This window comes from Polyodon spathula, chromosome 30 (genome assembly GCF_017654505.1).
Source record: "Polyodon spathula isolate WHYD16114869_AA chromosome 30, ASM1765450v1, whole genome shotgun sequence".
NCBI lineage: Eukaryota > Metazoa > Chordata > Actinopteri > Acipenseriformes > Polyodontidae > Polyodon > Polyodon spathula.
In genome coordinates this window covers 5,881,213-5,899,614 of record NC_054563.1, presented here as the reverse complement: position 1 = coordinate 5,899,614, position 18,402 = coordinate 5,881,213, and the positions used below count along the sequence as shown (strand labels likewise).

The 18,402-nt window shown below is 37.7% G+C and overlaps 1 protein-coding gene across 1 annotated transcript in view; it reads right to left on the bottom strand.

The window, feature by feature from the left end:
- The window catches only part of LOC121302600 (NADPH oxidase 4-like), an 18,107-nt gene extending 535 nt beyond the window's left edge, over positions 1-17,572 (bottom strand). Inside the window, exons 1-9 of the mRNA XM_041232603.1 lie at positions 17,098-17,572; positions 16,643-16,738; positions 12,386-12,496; positions 11,918-12,002; positions 6,822-6,919; positions 3,889-3,916; positions 3,251-3,323; positions 2,675-2,755; positions 6-234 (exon numbers count right to left, since the gene is read on the bottom strand). Of these exons, the coding sequence (XP_041088537.1) occupies positions 6-234; positions 2,675-2,755; positions 3,251-3,323; positions 3,889-3,916; positions 6,822-6,919; positions 11,918-12,002; positions 12,386-12,496; positions 16,643-16,738; positions 17,098-17,160 (864 nt within the window). The 5' untranslated portion in view covers positions 17,161-17,572. The remainder of the gene's footprint in view (positions 1-5; positions 235-2,674; positions 2,756-3,250; positions 3,324-3,888; positions 3,917-6,821; positions 6,920-11,917; positions 12,003-12,385; positions 12,497-16,642; positions 16,739-17,097) is intronic.
- Between the last annotated feature and the right edge of the window lie 830 nt (positions 17,573-18,402).

The window sequence follows — 18,402 nt, the reverse complement described above, 5'->3', positions numbered from 1 at the left end:
TCTGCTAAGTTACAGACCTCAGGGAAATGCGATTTGAAATGAGGCTCCTCTTTGCAGACATTGCCAAAGTTGTCTTCAACATGAGGCTGTGGTTTGAGGAAGTCGTCCCGGGAATCTTCCAGGTGAGATGCAGGAAGGGGCTCCGGTTTCAGACTCTGCACTTGGAGAGTTTTATTAGGACTGAAGCATCCAGGACGGTGGGCTTCAACGTTGCTCTGATATTTCAGTGCACCCCTAAACAGCAAAATAATGGCATATTACACACAGCTGTCCTTATGACCATCTTGATATAAAGAGCAGCTAAGCTCACCACTAAGAGCACTCTCTATCAGTCTAAGATCTCCCTCTATTACAAAAACAAGTCTTTACTTTTCATTAATGTTAGCTGTCTCACGGCATTACTAACCAGCAAGAAAACCAGATTTCTCTTCAAAATTACAAAAATATATAATTCCAGCTGTTTCATGCTGTATCCTGTATGCATTACTTACAGAGGACCTTACGAACAGCCAAGTAAAGAGGCAGATGAGATGGGAAATGAACCCTAGATGCCCTGGTTAATTACATCTTTACTGTCAGAACACACTTACAGTAATGAGATCTAACTAGAGACCCCCAAACTGCATCAGCAGCAATCTTCCTTTCAAACTGCACCAGGGCCTTCATCTAAAAAGCTGCCTGATCTATTCCTCATTGCAAGTGGTTTTTCAACATGCTTTACATGGGGACGACTATTCTCTAGTGTTAATGACAAGCCTTTCGGTAAAATCAAAGGTCTCTTCACAGGTTAAATAAATTACAGCTTTGATCTACAAACAAACTGCGACTAAAGCAGGCGACTCTATTGAGTCACAAGAGCCCAAATGGCCAGAGTACGGAGCTTAAAACAAAGAATCAGGCAATCTGCTAAAGTGCATCATTGTTAACCCCATACAATCTAGTACTTTGATCACACCAAAAAAAAAAACACTACATCTGTCAAAATCACCTGGATACTAGCACTGAATTTTCATATTCCGATCTTTTTTTTTCTTACAGCTGAGGTCGATACATATAGTATGTTAATGCCAAAAAAAAAAAAAAAAAAAAAAAAAACAACAGTCTGAGAAGATAGGGAATTTTTCTTTGTAGAACCAGGCAGTTAATGTAATCTGAATGATGACTTGTGTGATAAGGGCGACAGCATGAAGATGAATGGTACACACTGCCTTTTACTTGGCATTGCTGCTCTGAAGTGCTCATTGTACTGGCCGCCTTGTGTGACTTGCTGTGTGTGCTCTTTCATTAAAGGGCAGGTTTTAACACAGTCCCTCCGACAGCTAACTGAAAGCTAACATTGCGGGTGTTAAACAAGCCACTCTGATAAGTGTTATGTCTGCAGGAAACATGCAATAGCTTCAGTCAAATTTACAACTCGCTTTCCTGCAAACGTTCCTATACATAATAGATTGTTGGCTTTCTTTAACAGTTGCTGCTGAGCTATAGCTATAAGGCCATGTCAATTATTAAAAGACCTACCTGCTTTGCTTTTCATAATTTGTGTGTGTGTGTGTATATATATATTTACCTGAAAGAGTACATATATTTCTCAAGGGACATGTAGCTACTCCTTTAGTTTTTAAATGAATTACAAAAATTCTGGTGAGCACTGGCCCCAGGGTAGCACTTCATTGTTTATAGAATGACCGCTGTGTTTTAGCTGTGATGATACGATGAGAATATGCTGAACTATGCTTGTTAGGTATAGTTTTGTGTTTAGAACTATTAACACCTGCCTCAGTCAGGACTACTGATGAAAAGGAGGCACTGGCTGCGTTTACTTTATATTGCATCATGTTCCGGATAAGAACAGACTACTGAAACTGCTACATACATCACTGCATCACTCATGCATATTTACAAGGTGCAAGACATGCAGCTTCTATTTAACGTCAAAACTTATTCTCCCATCCTGTCATGCAAACATCTGGTGTCTTGTTGTCCTGCAATTGGGCCTAGGTTAAGAAACCTCTTTGCTGAGATTTTAGGAAAGCAATACACATGGTTAAAGTGGAACTGTGTTCATTTGAATTTGCAGTATCTTCAGCTGATTTAAGCTACTTTCTCTCATATAAAAGTGTTGTTAAAGAGCTACGACCCCAACACTGACACGCATTTCAACCATTCCTATTAATCATGAAAGAGGGGTTGCTTTGTTTCAATAGAAACATCTGTTTTTCTACCACCAGACATTGCTGCTGCCCAGTATTTTGTGTCGATCAGTAACATTACACAGCTGCTTATTAAACTTACTGAACGCCCACCTTGAACCTCCCCTATTTATCATCTAGAAAGAAAGTAGACAGGATGACATGAAATATCTGGTAAATTCAAAAGTCTTGAAGTTAGTGTATCGTGCTTCAGTGTATTTTCCTTCCCTTTAAAATGAAACCAAATTTGGCACGTGAAACCACAAATTACAAAATCTCAATTTGCCCACAAGGTTGCTGTGTGAGATAGACAGATATATGGCTTTGCGGATTTATGGAATATAAGCACACACTGTATCCACATATGGGTAAAAGAGACCTACAAAAGCATCCCAATAAGTTACAAATCATAACTTCCCTAAGAGCATCAACAAAAAATGATAAAATAAAATGAGACGAACTCCTGGTGACCAATTTCCACTTACCCAGCCACATGAAGCAGCAGCAGGATGTAGAAGACAATGAAGAGGTTATGGGTGTACCAGAAAATGTCATAGTTAGAGACTCTGAAAATGAAAAGCAGACCTAACTGGATTACATTAACCAACAGCCCAGTGTTTATGTTTGTTGGTTTAACTTGCTGCTTCAATGTCCCAGACCAAGTCTGGTTGTAAAAGATAAGCATGGCTTTAGTTCAGAGTCAGGTAATGACAGTACAGTGCATCTTAGTTTGTCAAAGAAGGTCAAACATGTACAGTATTTAACAATACTGCATTCAAATGTTTTGACAAATACACGAAGAGAATGCCAACCCAAAATGAAAATAAATAGCAATGTTTAACCCAAATGGAACAGGACATACTGTACCTCACCTACAGAATTGAGGTCCAGGCCAGTGGCCATATATAATTTCACTGTGATCTCTTCAGACCTCAGAAGAGTTGCAGATAGACAAGTCCAAGTACCAGATTGAGTTGCCATGCACATTGCTGTTGGGTGTTTAAATTGTATGCCACTTTAAGTTGGGTTATTAAGCTCAGATACTAAAAATGAAGTTTTACCTTATGGAGTATGATGAAGCCGTAAACATTAAGAAAAGTATCAATACCATGAGGATACCAGTTACTCCTGGAACTAAAAACAAAACAAGAAATACTTTTTACCATGAATACTTCAGTGACTTGTTTAATCAAAAACTCCTGGAATATTGTCTTAACCAAATCCAAACAATGCTGACTCACAAAATGAAACGCAGATTGAATGATTTAAGCAATATTTTCAAGTGGTTACATTTCCCCTCACTGTATCTACAAAGACACCATTTAACTTGGTACTGAATTCATGTCTGCCTTCATGTATACTAGCATAGATTCAAACTCTAATAAACTAAAACATTGGGCTATTGGTTCTTTGAGCAAATTTCTATTTTTCATTTTAATTTATACATTTTTAGCCAAGAGCCAATAATGATAATTATTAGATCAGAAATATAACCTTTACTAGTGCAACCCATCATAGTGTTGGTGCTGTAAAAATATGTGTTTAAATACTTTAAGAACAGCAGGAATATCATTGGTATGTCCTACTTGCATAAAATGCTAGTTGCTTCTTAGTTCAGTTACAGCAGACAGTAAAGGAGCAATCAACGCATTCTTTGCAACAAGATAGACATGTTGATTACATTTTTAAAAATGCTTACCAGTGGTAAAGATAATTAACCTAGGGTCCTGAAAAAGAGATGGAAAAAGATGAATCACAGTCTGACAAACATCCTCCAAATGCTTGTTAAACAAAACAAAACAAAAAAAAAGTTTCCAGGAGACCCCTGGACTGACTTTATCCTTGAGGGTTTTAAATATGAGCGTATCCTTTATTAGAGATCAGAACCATCATTAAATAAAAAGCTTAAGCTTCTAGTTTGGAAATCTAAACACCCACAATTCCAAGCACCTTCCCCCCTGCACTGTAATTCTCTAACAAAGAACAGAACCAGCAGAGCAAGGAAGAAATTAGACAATACCTCTTTTCAATTTTGTTTGTGAACTACTACATAATGCACCTGGAAACTGGTTCCAAACAGCTAATGGATCCGAGAACCACACCAAGCAGCTCCCAGTCAATCAGCAGCAACAACATAGCTTGTCAACTCATTCCGTACACCTCTCTGTGTCCTCTGGTTCTCATATCTGTGCCAAGTTTGAAATCAGCTGTCATTTTCTAAACTTAATAGACTCATTCCCCCTAAATTAATCTTCAGTCACAGTTATAGACTAATTGCTCTTCTGTGAACTAGCGCATTTTACCAACTCATCATAACCTCCCTTGATGTATGCTTTTCAACTACTGTACTAGTCTAATCCAGAACCTCTCCCTTGCAGATTTTGAAGTCAAGTTCACTTTTCCTGTTGTGTGAATCTACAGTTTGGTGGAAGGATAGCCTTCAAAAGAGAGAAAAAAAGAGATATTTTAGAGACACAGCCTTAGAATGTTTTTAAAACCTTGGTTATTGTTGCTGCAATTGTATATTTTCTTCCCTTGTGTCTTTTGAAGTACAAAACCAGAACAACCACCACAGACCAGAGCTGGAACTTCTACCTGGGTGCAAGATCCTTTGAATAAAGAAGACATGGTGAACTATATCATGAAAAGAAACCAATGCATTTAATTAAATTAGTACCAGAAACAAATGTTGTTTTGTTTTGTTAAACTTTCGTTTTAATAACAAAAAACAACATTTTCTGTAAAATAAGTCCTTTGGAAAAAGTCTTATTGTTATGTCAATCAGACAAATTATTTCCCAGCTATCTGGGCTCGTTAAATTAAATATGTGTGAAAAAAAAATGATGATTTCAGCTAGGCTATTTATACTATATAATTAAAATGACTTTTTGATGGTGGGTTGGAGATTATAATAGCCAGCGTTTTGAAGGTATTATACTTCATTAATTCTGTGTAAAGATCAAAACCAAGACGAGCAAAGCCAGTACAAAGAAATCTCATTCTGAACGAATGACTTAGCGGTATTAATAAACTAAATGATTGTACTGTATGAGTGTGTTTTCAGCTTAGGCAAATCTACTATTTAAACATGCTCTTGACTAAGGTGCAAGTCCTCATTCAAATCTACTGGAAACCTACCAAGGAAACCACAGTAGCTACAGTAATAGCAAATAGTTGGCAGCAGCCATTTTTGTGCACGTCTTTTCAAAGCCTCCAGCTGTCTAAAGTCTACACAACAACACCAAGAGAGAGATTTGTAAGGACAGACATCAGGAAGTCTTGGAATAGTCCCATCATCCCAATAAAAACACTGCAATATGAATTTCCTTCAAAATGTTTAGCATTTCCCGTGTCTCTGACTCTTCGCTGTTCACTACACTATTTTCTCAGTCATGTTCGCACCTCTTTCCCTAACTGCAGATTTAAAAAGTGCCGAGCAAAAAACTGTTTTCCAGTGTTTTTTTCAGGTGGTACAAGAATCTGCAAAGTACGCTTTTACACCACCTGGTTGTAAGTAACCTTGCAGCTACTATAACTGGCACATATCTGACACTGACGCATGCAAATGCAGGAAGACAGTTACCCATCGGACTCAGAGCATCAATCTGAAAGTACAACTCATTGAGAAATTATCTCAGTTATATAAAACAAGAACACGCCTGTTGTCTGAAATCATTTCTCTTTAATTTGCCCAATTTCTAAACAAAAAAATCCCACTGTAAAAGATTTAAAAAGAGTAATCTTGATATACCCCATTAAACTTTGATTCTTTGTCATTATTAATATTAAGCAAAATTGAAAACACTATTCCAATGATAAACCTGGTAAGATTAATTATGCCCAGAGGCTGATATGGTCTGGTGTTGCATCTCCTTAAAGAAAGTAACAAACTTCTGACAAATAAAGCGTCATATATCCCCATGTGCTGCTACAACTGTTTAAATAAAGCACCTGTAATTTTTCTTTTCACTGTTAACATTCTGAGAACTTTTTACACTTGCAACTTTAAACTCTGTTTCAAAGCTCTTTTCAAAATGGCCACTCTAGTGCACTGGGGGTTGAGCACTGTCCTCTAAAGTGGTGAGCAAACTTTTTATATACCGCCCCCCTTACTAAGCATACATTTCGCTAATTAAATTTTCTATCCTTAATTATTATTATTGTTATTTTTTTTTACAGAACTGCCTCTAGTCATAGTTTTGCCTCCCCTACTGACTCTCCGCACCCCACACCACGCCGCCCCTGCCCCCCCCTTCTCTAAACCACTGTAGAAAGAGCAGTAAGAAAAACACTACAAGTGCTCTGGCTTTTCTGTTCCGTACCACATCATGGATCGTTATTGCTGCGTTACCTGTTTAACAAAGTGTGCGATAACAGAGCGCCCATTTTGAACAAAGTGAGTCTAAGAATTTTTTAGTTTATGTAACGCAAACTAAATTCACAGGGAACAAACTGGTTCCTGCCTAAATTCCTCCATGTAACCCTAAGATCGCAGAGATTGACGGTTTGCTCAACTGCACAGCAGTTAAGCAAAATGAGCTGTTGCATTAGAATTGGACTATATACTAAATCAAAATAATAAAAAGGAAGATATAGTTATAAAGCTGTTAAAAAGGGGGCCTTGGTTCTTACCTCCCCCCTGTAGTGAGCAACATTAAGTGAAGGGAAATCTTCACTGTACCGCGCAGAGAAATTCAGAATGTTCACCATGTGGGCTGCAACATGGACCACTGCAAGAGAAGAGAAGCAGCAAAGGGCTTAGAAAAAGTAGGTCAAAATGCACATAAATGTAAGCTGTGTTTCTACATGACACGACATGTTTAATGAGCACAGATATACACCTTTAGCAGTCAGTTTTCTACTATTTAGCTACAGTTTTCTACTATTTAGTTTTAGATGTTCTTTTTTCCCCCCTGTCAGCTATATATATATATATATATATATATATATATATATATATATATATATATATATATATATATATATATATATATAGCCAACAGTTTTGGTATGGCTCTTTTACATACAGCTAGGGCCAAAATGTTTGCATCACCCTATAGAATGAAGTAATTTTGCTTCATAAAGTCAAATAAAACCTACTGGATAATGTTATGCTAACATATTGAATTACACACCGCTTTGTAGTTTCCCATATATTTAACAAAAAACTGACAAAAATTTTCATACACACACACATATATATGTATATACATATATATATATACACACACACACACACACACACACACACACACACACACACACACACAGTATATATTATTTTTATTAATGACTCAATCCTAAATTTCTAGGTGTTGCAAAATTGTGGCCATGGCTGTAAATATGGAATCTACCGCATATTAGCAAAAAAGTGGTGGAGCAACATTTCACAAACACAGCAAGTGCTGTTTCTTGCAAATACGGTTTACAATGAGCCTCTGGAGTTTATCCTGGCTGGTAAAGTCTACCAGTTAGTGTTTATTGCTTGACACAGTATCTTGAGAAAACAAAGCGGTTGCCAGGAGCAGAACTGCAACTTTGCAATTCTGACCACAAACGAATGCCTCCCAGGACACACTTTCTCATTAAAGACACGCTGATTTAGCCCCAAGCAGCATCTCCCACACATTTGGTAAATCATTGTTTGTCATGGTCGCTAATGGTGTGATGACTGATTGTGATGTACAACCAATACTGTATCAAGCATGCTCTGCAATGGTTAAGCACTGTAAATAAGAGTTAACCATGTCAATAATTCCTGGTTTAGCCATGTAAAAAAAAAAAAAAAAACAAAAATTCTGCTCTCTTAAAACTCATGTTGTATGAAGTTTAACAAACAGACAAATAAGAGAAAAATAACAGAAGAGCAATTAGAACAATCAGATATTTACAAAAAAATGATTCCAGTTTCCAGGCCCAACATGTTTTAGAAAATTGGAAAAATCCCTATTAATGTTACAAAATGAGAAACAAACAAGAGTATTTCAGTTTGCCGTTTGATTCTAGTTTTGTGAAATTAATTGGTGTTTTTATTAATAGTTTGGTAACGATAATGGACAAAAAAACCTTAAGACTGTCAATTTACAAAATGACAAACAGAGCAATGGCTTTTACAACTGGAGCACAATCCACACGTCATACTTTAAATCTGAGACTCGCATCATTGAACGTCCACCAGTAACAACTGCTGTCTTTAATATTTCAAAACACGGAAACTGGGCAATTAGATCTGGCCCCTGGGATAGGAAACAGGACACTAACCTTGCCCTGGAGGTGTGGGGCGTGTTTGCTAATTATAAAGCTGCAGCATGTGTGAAAATGGCCACGCTTGACAATCTTACTGTGTGATGCTGTTAAAAAAAAAATCAGATGCATCAATGAGAATTGTATCACCACCCCCCCAAACAAAGATTACAATATGTCAAAAAAACATTTTTCCCCTCCAACAAGATCAAAACTAATCTGATGTACTGTCAGCAAATTAAGCATTTGTGAAACACTGCCAGGGATCTTATCTGCAGCACAGCTGGTGTTTGGGGACATGATTTGTGGAACTAACTCCTATTTACAGTGGTTAAAAAAAAACAACTTTTTTTTCTTGTTAACCCAATGAATGAATTGTGATAGTCAGTGCTAATACAATTAGAAGTAGTTCAGAACTCATACAAAACTCTATGTTATCATCGTCCAGCCCTGTCTGACGACACAGCAAGCATTTCCTTCCCCAACCCCCAACCCTCCACCCCCCACACCACAAACACTCCGGGAGACTCCCTGTTACTCCTGTTTAAACCACTTAATGAACTTTAAAAGTGACACCGAGCAGAGTATCCCTGCACCCACTTCTGTTTCCTTAAAGCTGTCTTTTTAAGGATACATTTGCTATGAACGTTTTGTTTTTTTCAGTTATCTGATCAGTTTCATTGCAGATGCCGATTTTGCTGAGGATTTCTTGTTTCTTTTGTCTGCTTTCACACGGCCCCATACTGTTAATGTCAAGATGCTCCATGTTCTAACTGCATGCATCCATGTAAGGCAGTTTATAGAAAAAGGAACAGCTAGAAGAAAATCTGCATTACATTTTTTAATACATATTTATCCTTGTATACATTCACAATGGAACTATCTGCAATAATATATGTGATTCTGAAGGTTACAACAATGTAAATAAATAATATATTGTTTTAACTTAAATTACTTTTTTAGTTTTCTCTACATTGTCTCCTTAGTTGTAGTTCACAAGCTGCTTCTTTACTGCGTGTACAGTAACTTCGACAGTGTTTTCTCCTTGAGATTTATTTAGATCAAAAGGCAAACCTTTGCCCTGCCCTGAAAATGATGATGAGACCATTGTCCAGCCCTTGGGGTCAGCACAGGAGTAAAAACCTGGTACAGTACCAAAATCACTTCACAAGGCAAAGTCTGATTGTGCCCGTTGGCATCCCATAATCTATTACCTTTACCTTAACATTAGTACATTTTCTGTGATCAATGTTGGGCCCCTTGTGTCTACTTTCGTTTTTTTTTTTTTTTTTTTTTTAAAGTTATAAATTCTAATAAATATTGTATTCATTTTTTTCTACATCTTTCTCATTGTGGTCTGTCATATGTCTCACACTCCTGAGTCTGGAGAAATCATTTGTCACTGACCTTTGAACTATGTTGACCCCAGACCTGCTCTATGGTATATTCTAGCAATAGGTGGAGTCAAAACAGTTAAAAGGATAAACGGTCGACTGAACTAGAATTTTAAATATAAATACAACACGATATGTTAACTGTTCGATTTGACCATATCAGGTCCCAGGAGTATAAGGCTGTGTCCTAGACAATATTCCCACAGGAATTTAAAACCTAAATGTAATATTGCATTCCCCAGACAGAGGCAAGAATAAAACCGCTGAACACAAGTTTGGCACGAAAGAGCAGGTGCTAAACTTTATGCATTTAAACTAATTAGCTGCAAAACAATTTAAAAGACATAGTGTATACCACGCAGTTGTATAAAATACACTAGGGCTGATTACGTAGCAGAATCCATTAACATCAACCATGTAGACTTTTTAAATACATTGCTTACAGCTACAATACCCCGAGGCTATGGAACTCAATTCCTAGACGTGCAGACTTAGTTCAAAAGTTCAAATCACAATACAAAAGGTGTTGTTTATCTGTTCTTCCTGCAGACTTTACCCATTTCTTTTGCAATCTAGATCCTAGACTTGAATACCTAAGTTGCTCACTTGTGGCCGTACCCTTTTATTTTTATTTTTTTAACACCTTCTTGTGATTATGGAGATAGTACTGTATTGTATGAATAAAGATTCTTGTAGTCATTAAAAGGCTTGTGAGGCTGCCGATTTTAACTCAAGCCAGTGTTACTCTTCTAGAATCAATAGCATAAAAAGGATATAAAACACTGTGACAGGGAGACGCGTTGCTAGACAACTAATTATCAGGTAGGTTCGTCCAGTGCTGAGCTGATCGGGAGACACAGTTTGAGGCGACTGAAGCACCCTGCTACACAGAGGGGCGCTTTCTTTACATCAAGGAGAGCGTCCGCTAGCTAGTATGGAACCATTACGGAACTGCAAGACGGTGCCTGTCAAGACTCTGCCCAGCCAGTCGTAAAGACCCGGATGTTGATCCCAAGCAGTATATAGATGGTTTCGCGGTGTAATAGGTTCCTAGAGCGGGACGTCTCTTTTAATGAGGCTAGCACTCGCCTTGTGTGCAAACTTAAATTTTAGCTTTGTTTTCTTTTCTTTATTAAATCTGTCACTAGGATTACCATTGTGGTACCCTAGTGACAGCACCTGTGCGTTTAATTAAATCTGCGCGCCTCTGTGGCGCGTCAACACCCAATGCCCTGTGTATGACTCCTTATTATTCAACGACGACCCATACAATCAAACACAAAGTATTTCCTGCTTTCAGTGCCACGTCCCAAATGGAAACGCAGCCTCAAATGGGACATCATTGTACAGTCAGTATCATTCCTAACAAATACTACAGACTGGTTTCAAGCAAAGAAATCCAACAAGGGCTTCACAGAAGCTGCCTCGGACAGCTTTTTGTAATATCTTTGATGCACTACATATCAAAAGCCCTTACATCCCTTGATCCATTCTACAAGCTACACATTTGTATTGTACTTCTACCATCTCAATGTTTTTACACCTCATTGAACTGTAAACATTCTCCTGAAAACCGTAACTGTTGCACACAAAACAGTCACTTTTACTGCACAGGGCACATATCAGGCATATGCTAGGCTACGTGCGTTTCAAAAAAATAAAAACCTTTAAAAATGCACTTAAGTCTCTTGCAAAAGAGAGGATCCTATTTTAATGGCTGAACAGACATCAGTATTTACATCGATCACCGTTTAGCGATACGTACTGTAGAAAGAAGCCACTTTAAATATTAAAAATAGGACCAAACTGGGCATTTTACTTACAATTAATGACAAAAACACTCTAAAGATTATATATATATATATATATATATATATATATATATATATATATATATATATATATATATATATATATATATATATATATATATATATATATATATACACACACACACACACACACACACTTTAAAGGTGTTAGTTTCCACAAATTCCACTTCTCTTAAATATTTAAGCATTTAAAATCAATTGAGTGGGTGTTCTGGCTGCAGAATACTGCGAAATATATCACACAAATATGTTTGCTTACCTGAAAAGATACATATAGTCACACCACATGCTGCATGGAATGTTTTGCTTTTATCCAACAACCTTCTGGCTTGTCTGCTAGATACCTGGAAAATAAATAATGGCCAGTATTACCCTGGATAGTATGTCTTTTAAACATACATGATGTACTGGCAGCCACCTCAGCTGAGGGCAACCCAAAGTGAAGCCAAACAAAAGCAAATAAAATAGGAGATGCCACAATTTGCAAAATCTCTTGTGTAAACATTGGATACAGCTAAAAGTTATAAACAGCAGATGATCATAGTAATGCTCAATTATAAACCTGCTTTCTTAATAAATGTATACAATGTTGTCTAACTGGTGTAGCTAAAAGACACACACACACAGACCATTGCAATCCCCTGCTAAGACTGACCCCCCTTCGGCAGCATGACTGACACCTGCAATATTCATTATAACAGGATTAAGCTTGAATGTATTTCTTTACCTTCTGTGATCCTCGCAGGAAAGCCAGGAGAGTTCGACACACGGGCAGCAGCACAAGACTGCAGTTGAGGTTCAGGACAGATGCTGAGGCCCTGCTAATACACAATCCTAGCTGAACAAAAACACTAAGGGTCAGAAATTAAACCACAAACAACGTAAAAGCCAGGCAACTCTTTGGTATCCAACAAATGTCCCCACATTCCCAGAGAACTGGTTTCATTATTTTTTGACATGACAACAAAGGCAACACTGTCAATCACTTTTTATTTGGCCATGATGAGTCAAAATATAACTAAGCTTCTTGTGACATTTGAGGGGGAACTGGATCTTTTATCCAGCAATTCATGTGGCTTTGATAAGAAAAGAATATAATAATGCAAGCTGTGTCACATATCCATTTTATATACAACAAAAAAGAACAAAGACACAGTACTCTCACAGCGATGCTCATCTTTATTACCATCTTACTGCCACAAGCACATACTGTTCATAGAATGGTTCACAATGGGTATATTATTCAAAGTTTATGCTTTAAACTGTTTTTGACAGTTAGGCATGTAAGAAATAACCCACGACAGGGTGTGTGGTAAAACAATTCTTACCGCACGGCATGGGTGCGTTGTGACGCATGAGGCCGCCAATAAGAATTGTCTTCCACACACCCTGGAGTGGGTTGTTTCACTTATAAAATGGCTAGATTTTATTTTATTTTATTTTTTTAATAATTACACAAACTAGCTTTTTTAAGGAAAAAAAAAGAAATATATTACATATCCTTCCACTGAGAAAAAATAGTCCCTGAAGGCTGTTTGATTGTAACATACACATACATTTTGTACTTTATTTATTTTTTTATTTGCCATAAACATTACATTGAACATTTATAGTTGATGAAATGACATCTGTGAATTGAAAGCAGACTGATCTCCCACATCTGAGGGAGGATTCACAGAACAGCCAATCACTACACTGCATTGGCACTCGAGGGAGGGGCTTCTTTTTTACGTTTTGTAGGAAATTATCCTATTCAGGCTTAGCAGTCTTCAAGAGAAGCTGACAAGCAATTTATGAGGCTGTTTTCACACCGATGCCAGTAACTGGCATAATTTCTCTAGATTGTAAACCAGCATTAGATGATATGTAGACTAACCGACTTCCATGTCAGTTTGCACAGTGCCGCAGTCCTTCCCGTCCGCAGCGAGCACAACAGAATTCTATGCCGAACCTGACCTTGTTTAAAAGCCCAACGGTTGTATCAGCAGACAGCAGGAGAGATTTTAAATTTTCTTTTAAATATGTTTCTGAAATCGGAGGGTAGTGGCGAGATGTATCTGTTGTGTCAAATTTAAAAAATTGCATACTCGCTAGTCAGTCTTATAAGGCGCTATTTAGTCTAATAAGTAGATGCAGCTGCTGCATATACAGTATATTACACGCTGAGTGAGATTTGCATGGTGATTTCTCAGATGTCTTTTGAATAGTGTTACTGCTACTGCTTGCCTCCGAGTTTTCTTTGTTCTGTTCTCTGTCTAAATAAATGCCACAGTACATTTGCCAATTTTTCTGTAATTCTTAGTGACAGAGATGAAAAAAAAACAGATTGCTGAGTGATTTGAATGCTGTTTCAGTTGTATGTTGACATTTTTACCTGCAGAAACACTGTTTAGATAATTGTTACTAATAAGGCGCATTAATATTAATAGATCAGGTAAGTAAGTTGTTCTATGATGTCATAGCCTCGCAGTAAGCCAATTGTTACCGCAGTCATGTGATCGTGTTCAGCCAATCACAGTACTTAATTTATGCAAGCCATTTTATAAGCAACATTGCTGAATAGCATTTGTTTAAAAAATTGAAACCAGCCTGATAATTATGTGCACATCTAACTGGTTTACTTCAAAATGTGTTGAGAACTTCTTTTCTCCTTTAATAACTACAAAATATATTTGAATGTGTCGAGAACTTCCTTTTTCCTTTAATAACTGCAAAATATATTCGTTAATGAGCTTCCACAATTCCTGACAGTGCTGAAAGGAGCTACACAAGGAGCCAGAAGGTTATTTTTTTCCCTTGAAACATCCTGTACATCCCCCAATTTTGTTTACATGTACATACTAAATACAGTATTTCAGTGCGTTCATGGAAATAACAAAAAAGTTCTCTTGGGCAATATATGGTAACAGGGTACTGGGAGATAGTCAACATGGTTTTAGGAAAGGGAGATCGTGCCTAACTAACTTGCTTGATTTTTTTGAGGATGCAACATCGATAATGGATAATTGCAAAGCATATGACATGGTTTATTTAGATTTCCAGAAAGCTTTTGACAAAGTCCCGCACAAAAGATTAATTCTCAAACTGAACGCAGTTGGGATTCAAGGAAACACATGTACATGGATTAGGGAATGGTTAACATGTAGAAAACAGAAAGTACTGATTAGAGGAAAAACCTCAGAATGGAGTGTGGTAACCAGCGGTGTACCACAGGGATCAGTATTAGGTCCTCTGCTATTCCTAATCTACATTAATGATTTAGATTCTGGTATAGTAAGCAAACTTGTTAAATTTGCAGACGACACTAAAGTAGGAGGAGTGGCAAACACTGTTGCAGCAGCAAAGGTCATTCAAAATGATCTAGACAAGATTCAGAACTGGGCAGACACATGGCAAATGACATTTAATAGAGAAAAGTGTAAGGTACTGCACGCAGGAAATAAAAATGTACATTATAAATATCATATGGGAGATATTGAAATTGGAGAAGGAATCTATGAAAAAGACCTAGGAGTTTTTGTTGACTCAGAAATGTCTTCATCTAGACAATGTGGGGAAGCTATAAAAAAGGCTAACAAGATGCTCGGATACATTGTGAAAAGTGTTGAATTTAAATCAAGGGAAGTAATGTTAAAACTGTACAATGCACTAGTAAGACCTCATCTTGAATATTGTGTTCAGTTCTGGTCACCTCGCTATAAAAAAGATATTGCTGCTCTAGAAAGAGTGCAAAGAAGAGCGACCAGAATTATTCCGGGCTTAAAAGGCATGTCATATGCAGACAGGCTAAAAAAATTGAATCTGTTCAGTCTTGAACAAAGAAGACTATGTGGCGACCTAATTCAAGCATTCAAAATTCTAAAAGGTATTGACAGTGTCGACCCAAGGGACTTTTTCAGCCTGAAAAAAGAAACAAGGACCAGGGGTCACAAATGGAGTTTAGAAAAAGGGGCATTCAGAACAGAAAATAGGAGACACTTTTTTACACAGAGAATTGTGAGGGTCTGGAATCAACTCCCCAGTAATGTTGTTGAAGCTGACACCCTGGGATCCTTCAAGAAGCTGCTTGATGAGATTTTGGGATCAATAAGCTACTAACAACCAAACGAGCAAGATGGGCCGAATGGCCTCCTCTCGTTTGTAAACTTTCTTATGTTCTTATGTTCTTAATAATGTCGTAAACCGCGTGCTAGATCAAACCAGGGTATTTCGCACTGAAACACTGCCTCTGCCAAATAAAGATACTGTAGTGTAGCGTGCATAAGGGAAGGCAGCAGCAGGGCTGGTAGGTTACGTAATCACATACAACGACATAAGCCCAATATAGGCTCCTTGCAAGGGCACCGGCTCTTTTGTACAGCGGTATCGGCGCTATGCTTTAGTGCGAGAGGTCCCGGGTTTGCTTGCGCCTGCCCTCCGCCTGTGTGTGGATTGCCTCGCCCTGTGTAATGCGCCTGCCTGTGGGAACCGAGATCGCTACATTGGTGTGAGTAGTGGGATGTGGCTACCCCGGCACGCACTCGTCAGACTGCAGCCTGATGAGCAAGTCCGTGGAGGATTTGAGGCTGGTTAGCATTGCATCATGATGCAAATGCACATCCTGATGAGCAAGTCCGTGGCGGATTTGAGGCTGGCAGGGGAGAGGCTGGGGTACAGTATATTAAAATGGACTACACTGCACTTCAACGTTTCTGTAAAACATACCTATGTGCATTACAGGAAACACAAGGCTCTAATAAAAGTATCTGAATTCAGTTGAGACTGTTTTACAGATGTATGGGGCGTTCAAAGAAATGGGGTCCATCTATTTCCATTCTCCAAATCAAATATGCATGATAATAGCTGTTTGCAGTCAGCGCCACAATACCAGCTGTGAGACGTCTTTTGAGTGCCATCTTCTCGCTTCGTGTTATCGCCTCTGACACAGCATATACATTAAGATTACAATTAAACAGTGCATAGTGTTGTTATATAATTGACTTACCCCCAGCATTCTGTGCAGATAATAATATTGTGGACCACTGTAGTACAGTATGAACGTTTTCCAAAATAGCCACACGTTGACAGCCAACCACAAGAGCTGAAATTAAACGATTAAAGAAAATAATTAAAACAAACACATATTTAAAAAAAACAAATACCTTTAAGATGAAAAACGTTTTTAGAGCACTGTACTTATCACCAGTGTTTTAAACCAAGGTTGTTCACTACTAACTGGAAATATGAAATGAACTGCAAAACTTCAAATTAAAAATAAATAAGAAATAAGAAAAATAACGAAATACAGCCCAACAACTCTACTTTTATCGACGTATATAATAAATCAGGCAAACTGCGTGATATTGTATAAATACATTTTTTAGCATTGTGCTCATCCATCAAAGGAAACAAGGTGGGAACCAGCAACAGCAGTAATTTCATTTTAAAACGTAATCTTACCAGAAGCAGATGTTTTCCACACTCGTTAGATATCCAACTTTTCCATGCCATGTTAAGCCTCATAGGTTTAATTTTGGTTGAGGTGCTATCTCTGCCGGTTTGGTAATTTATTTAAGTCAGAGACTCCCTTTCCCTCACATGCCTTCCTCGTCTAAACACAATGGCGCTACCCCTGACTTTCCAACATTCCTTTGAACTCCATTCTGTTTTCCTACATAAATTGTGTTCGGTCACGTTAACACTGGATCAGCATTTTTGTTTTCTAAGTTACACCGCTGTTCCTCTGTCTACACAAGTTCCTCTTGAACTCGCCCCGGTGTCCAAAAAGTACTCCAAAACTTTTTGTTGCAGGAGAATCGTTTTCTCAGTGATGTACGCTAAGTCATTGGACCAGCGACTAGCGACACCCGGAAATGACTATCCCACTCTGCTAAAACAAAAACACTGAAATTATTACTCACTTATAATCCTCAGTTTGGTCAACTCTCCTGCAACTTTTGCTAGATTTCGGTATGTGACTAAGCTGCGTTCTCGGTGCCATAAAGGGTGTAGTGGAGCATTATTATGTGCGCATTCATATTGGGTTCACTTTCTATGCTTATAATTTCTGATAGATGTTAATTAATATAGCAGAAAATGACCACCTTACTAACAGCACCGCATTTCTAGAATTATGGAATTATTTGTATTGGGCTTATAAACTAAAACAAATAATATTGCCAGAAACCACATATGCTGTTAAATCGATCTTGATCTTCAGGGTTTTAATTAATTGAAGCCTTTGTACTGAATTATGTGTGTATCTGGTATTTAGCAGCAAACCATTATTTATTGAGAAAGGAATGTATTGATCAGCTAATTGCTTGGCATGCTCCATTTAGACAGGACGGGTCCTATTTGGAAGTGCAGTAAGGTTAGGGCTGGTTAGCATTGCATCATTATGCAAAATACACGTCCTGGCACAGCTACATTGAGAACCTTTGTTTTTTAGATGCAAGTTTTAGGCAAGAGGAAAACATGTATTTGTAAAATCACAGGCCCCTATTTAAATAACAGGATACTAGAAGTCACACATACTTGTAAAAGCAAAACACTAAAGAAAACCGTTCATCCTATTTAGTGTCGACATGTCCACATTGTGCCCTTGAAAAACAGAATATTCACTTCAAAATATTACACTAAACTGCTGAAAAAATTCTTACAAAAATGAATATGAAACACTCAAATATTGGTACAGATAAAATAATAATCTGACTATATAAAGGTGGGCAATATGTTCCCTGTTTACACCACTCACACCGCGTG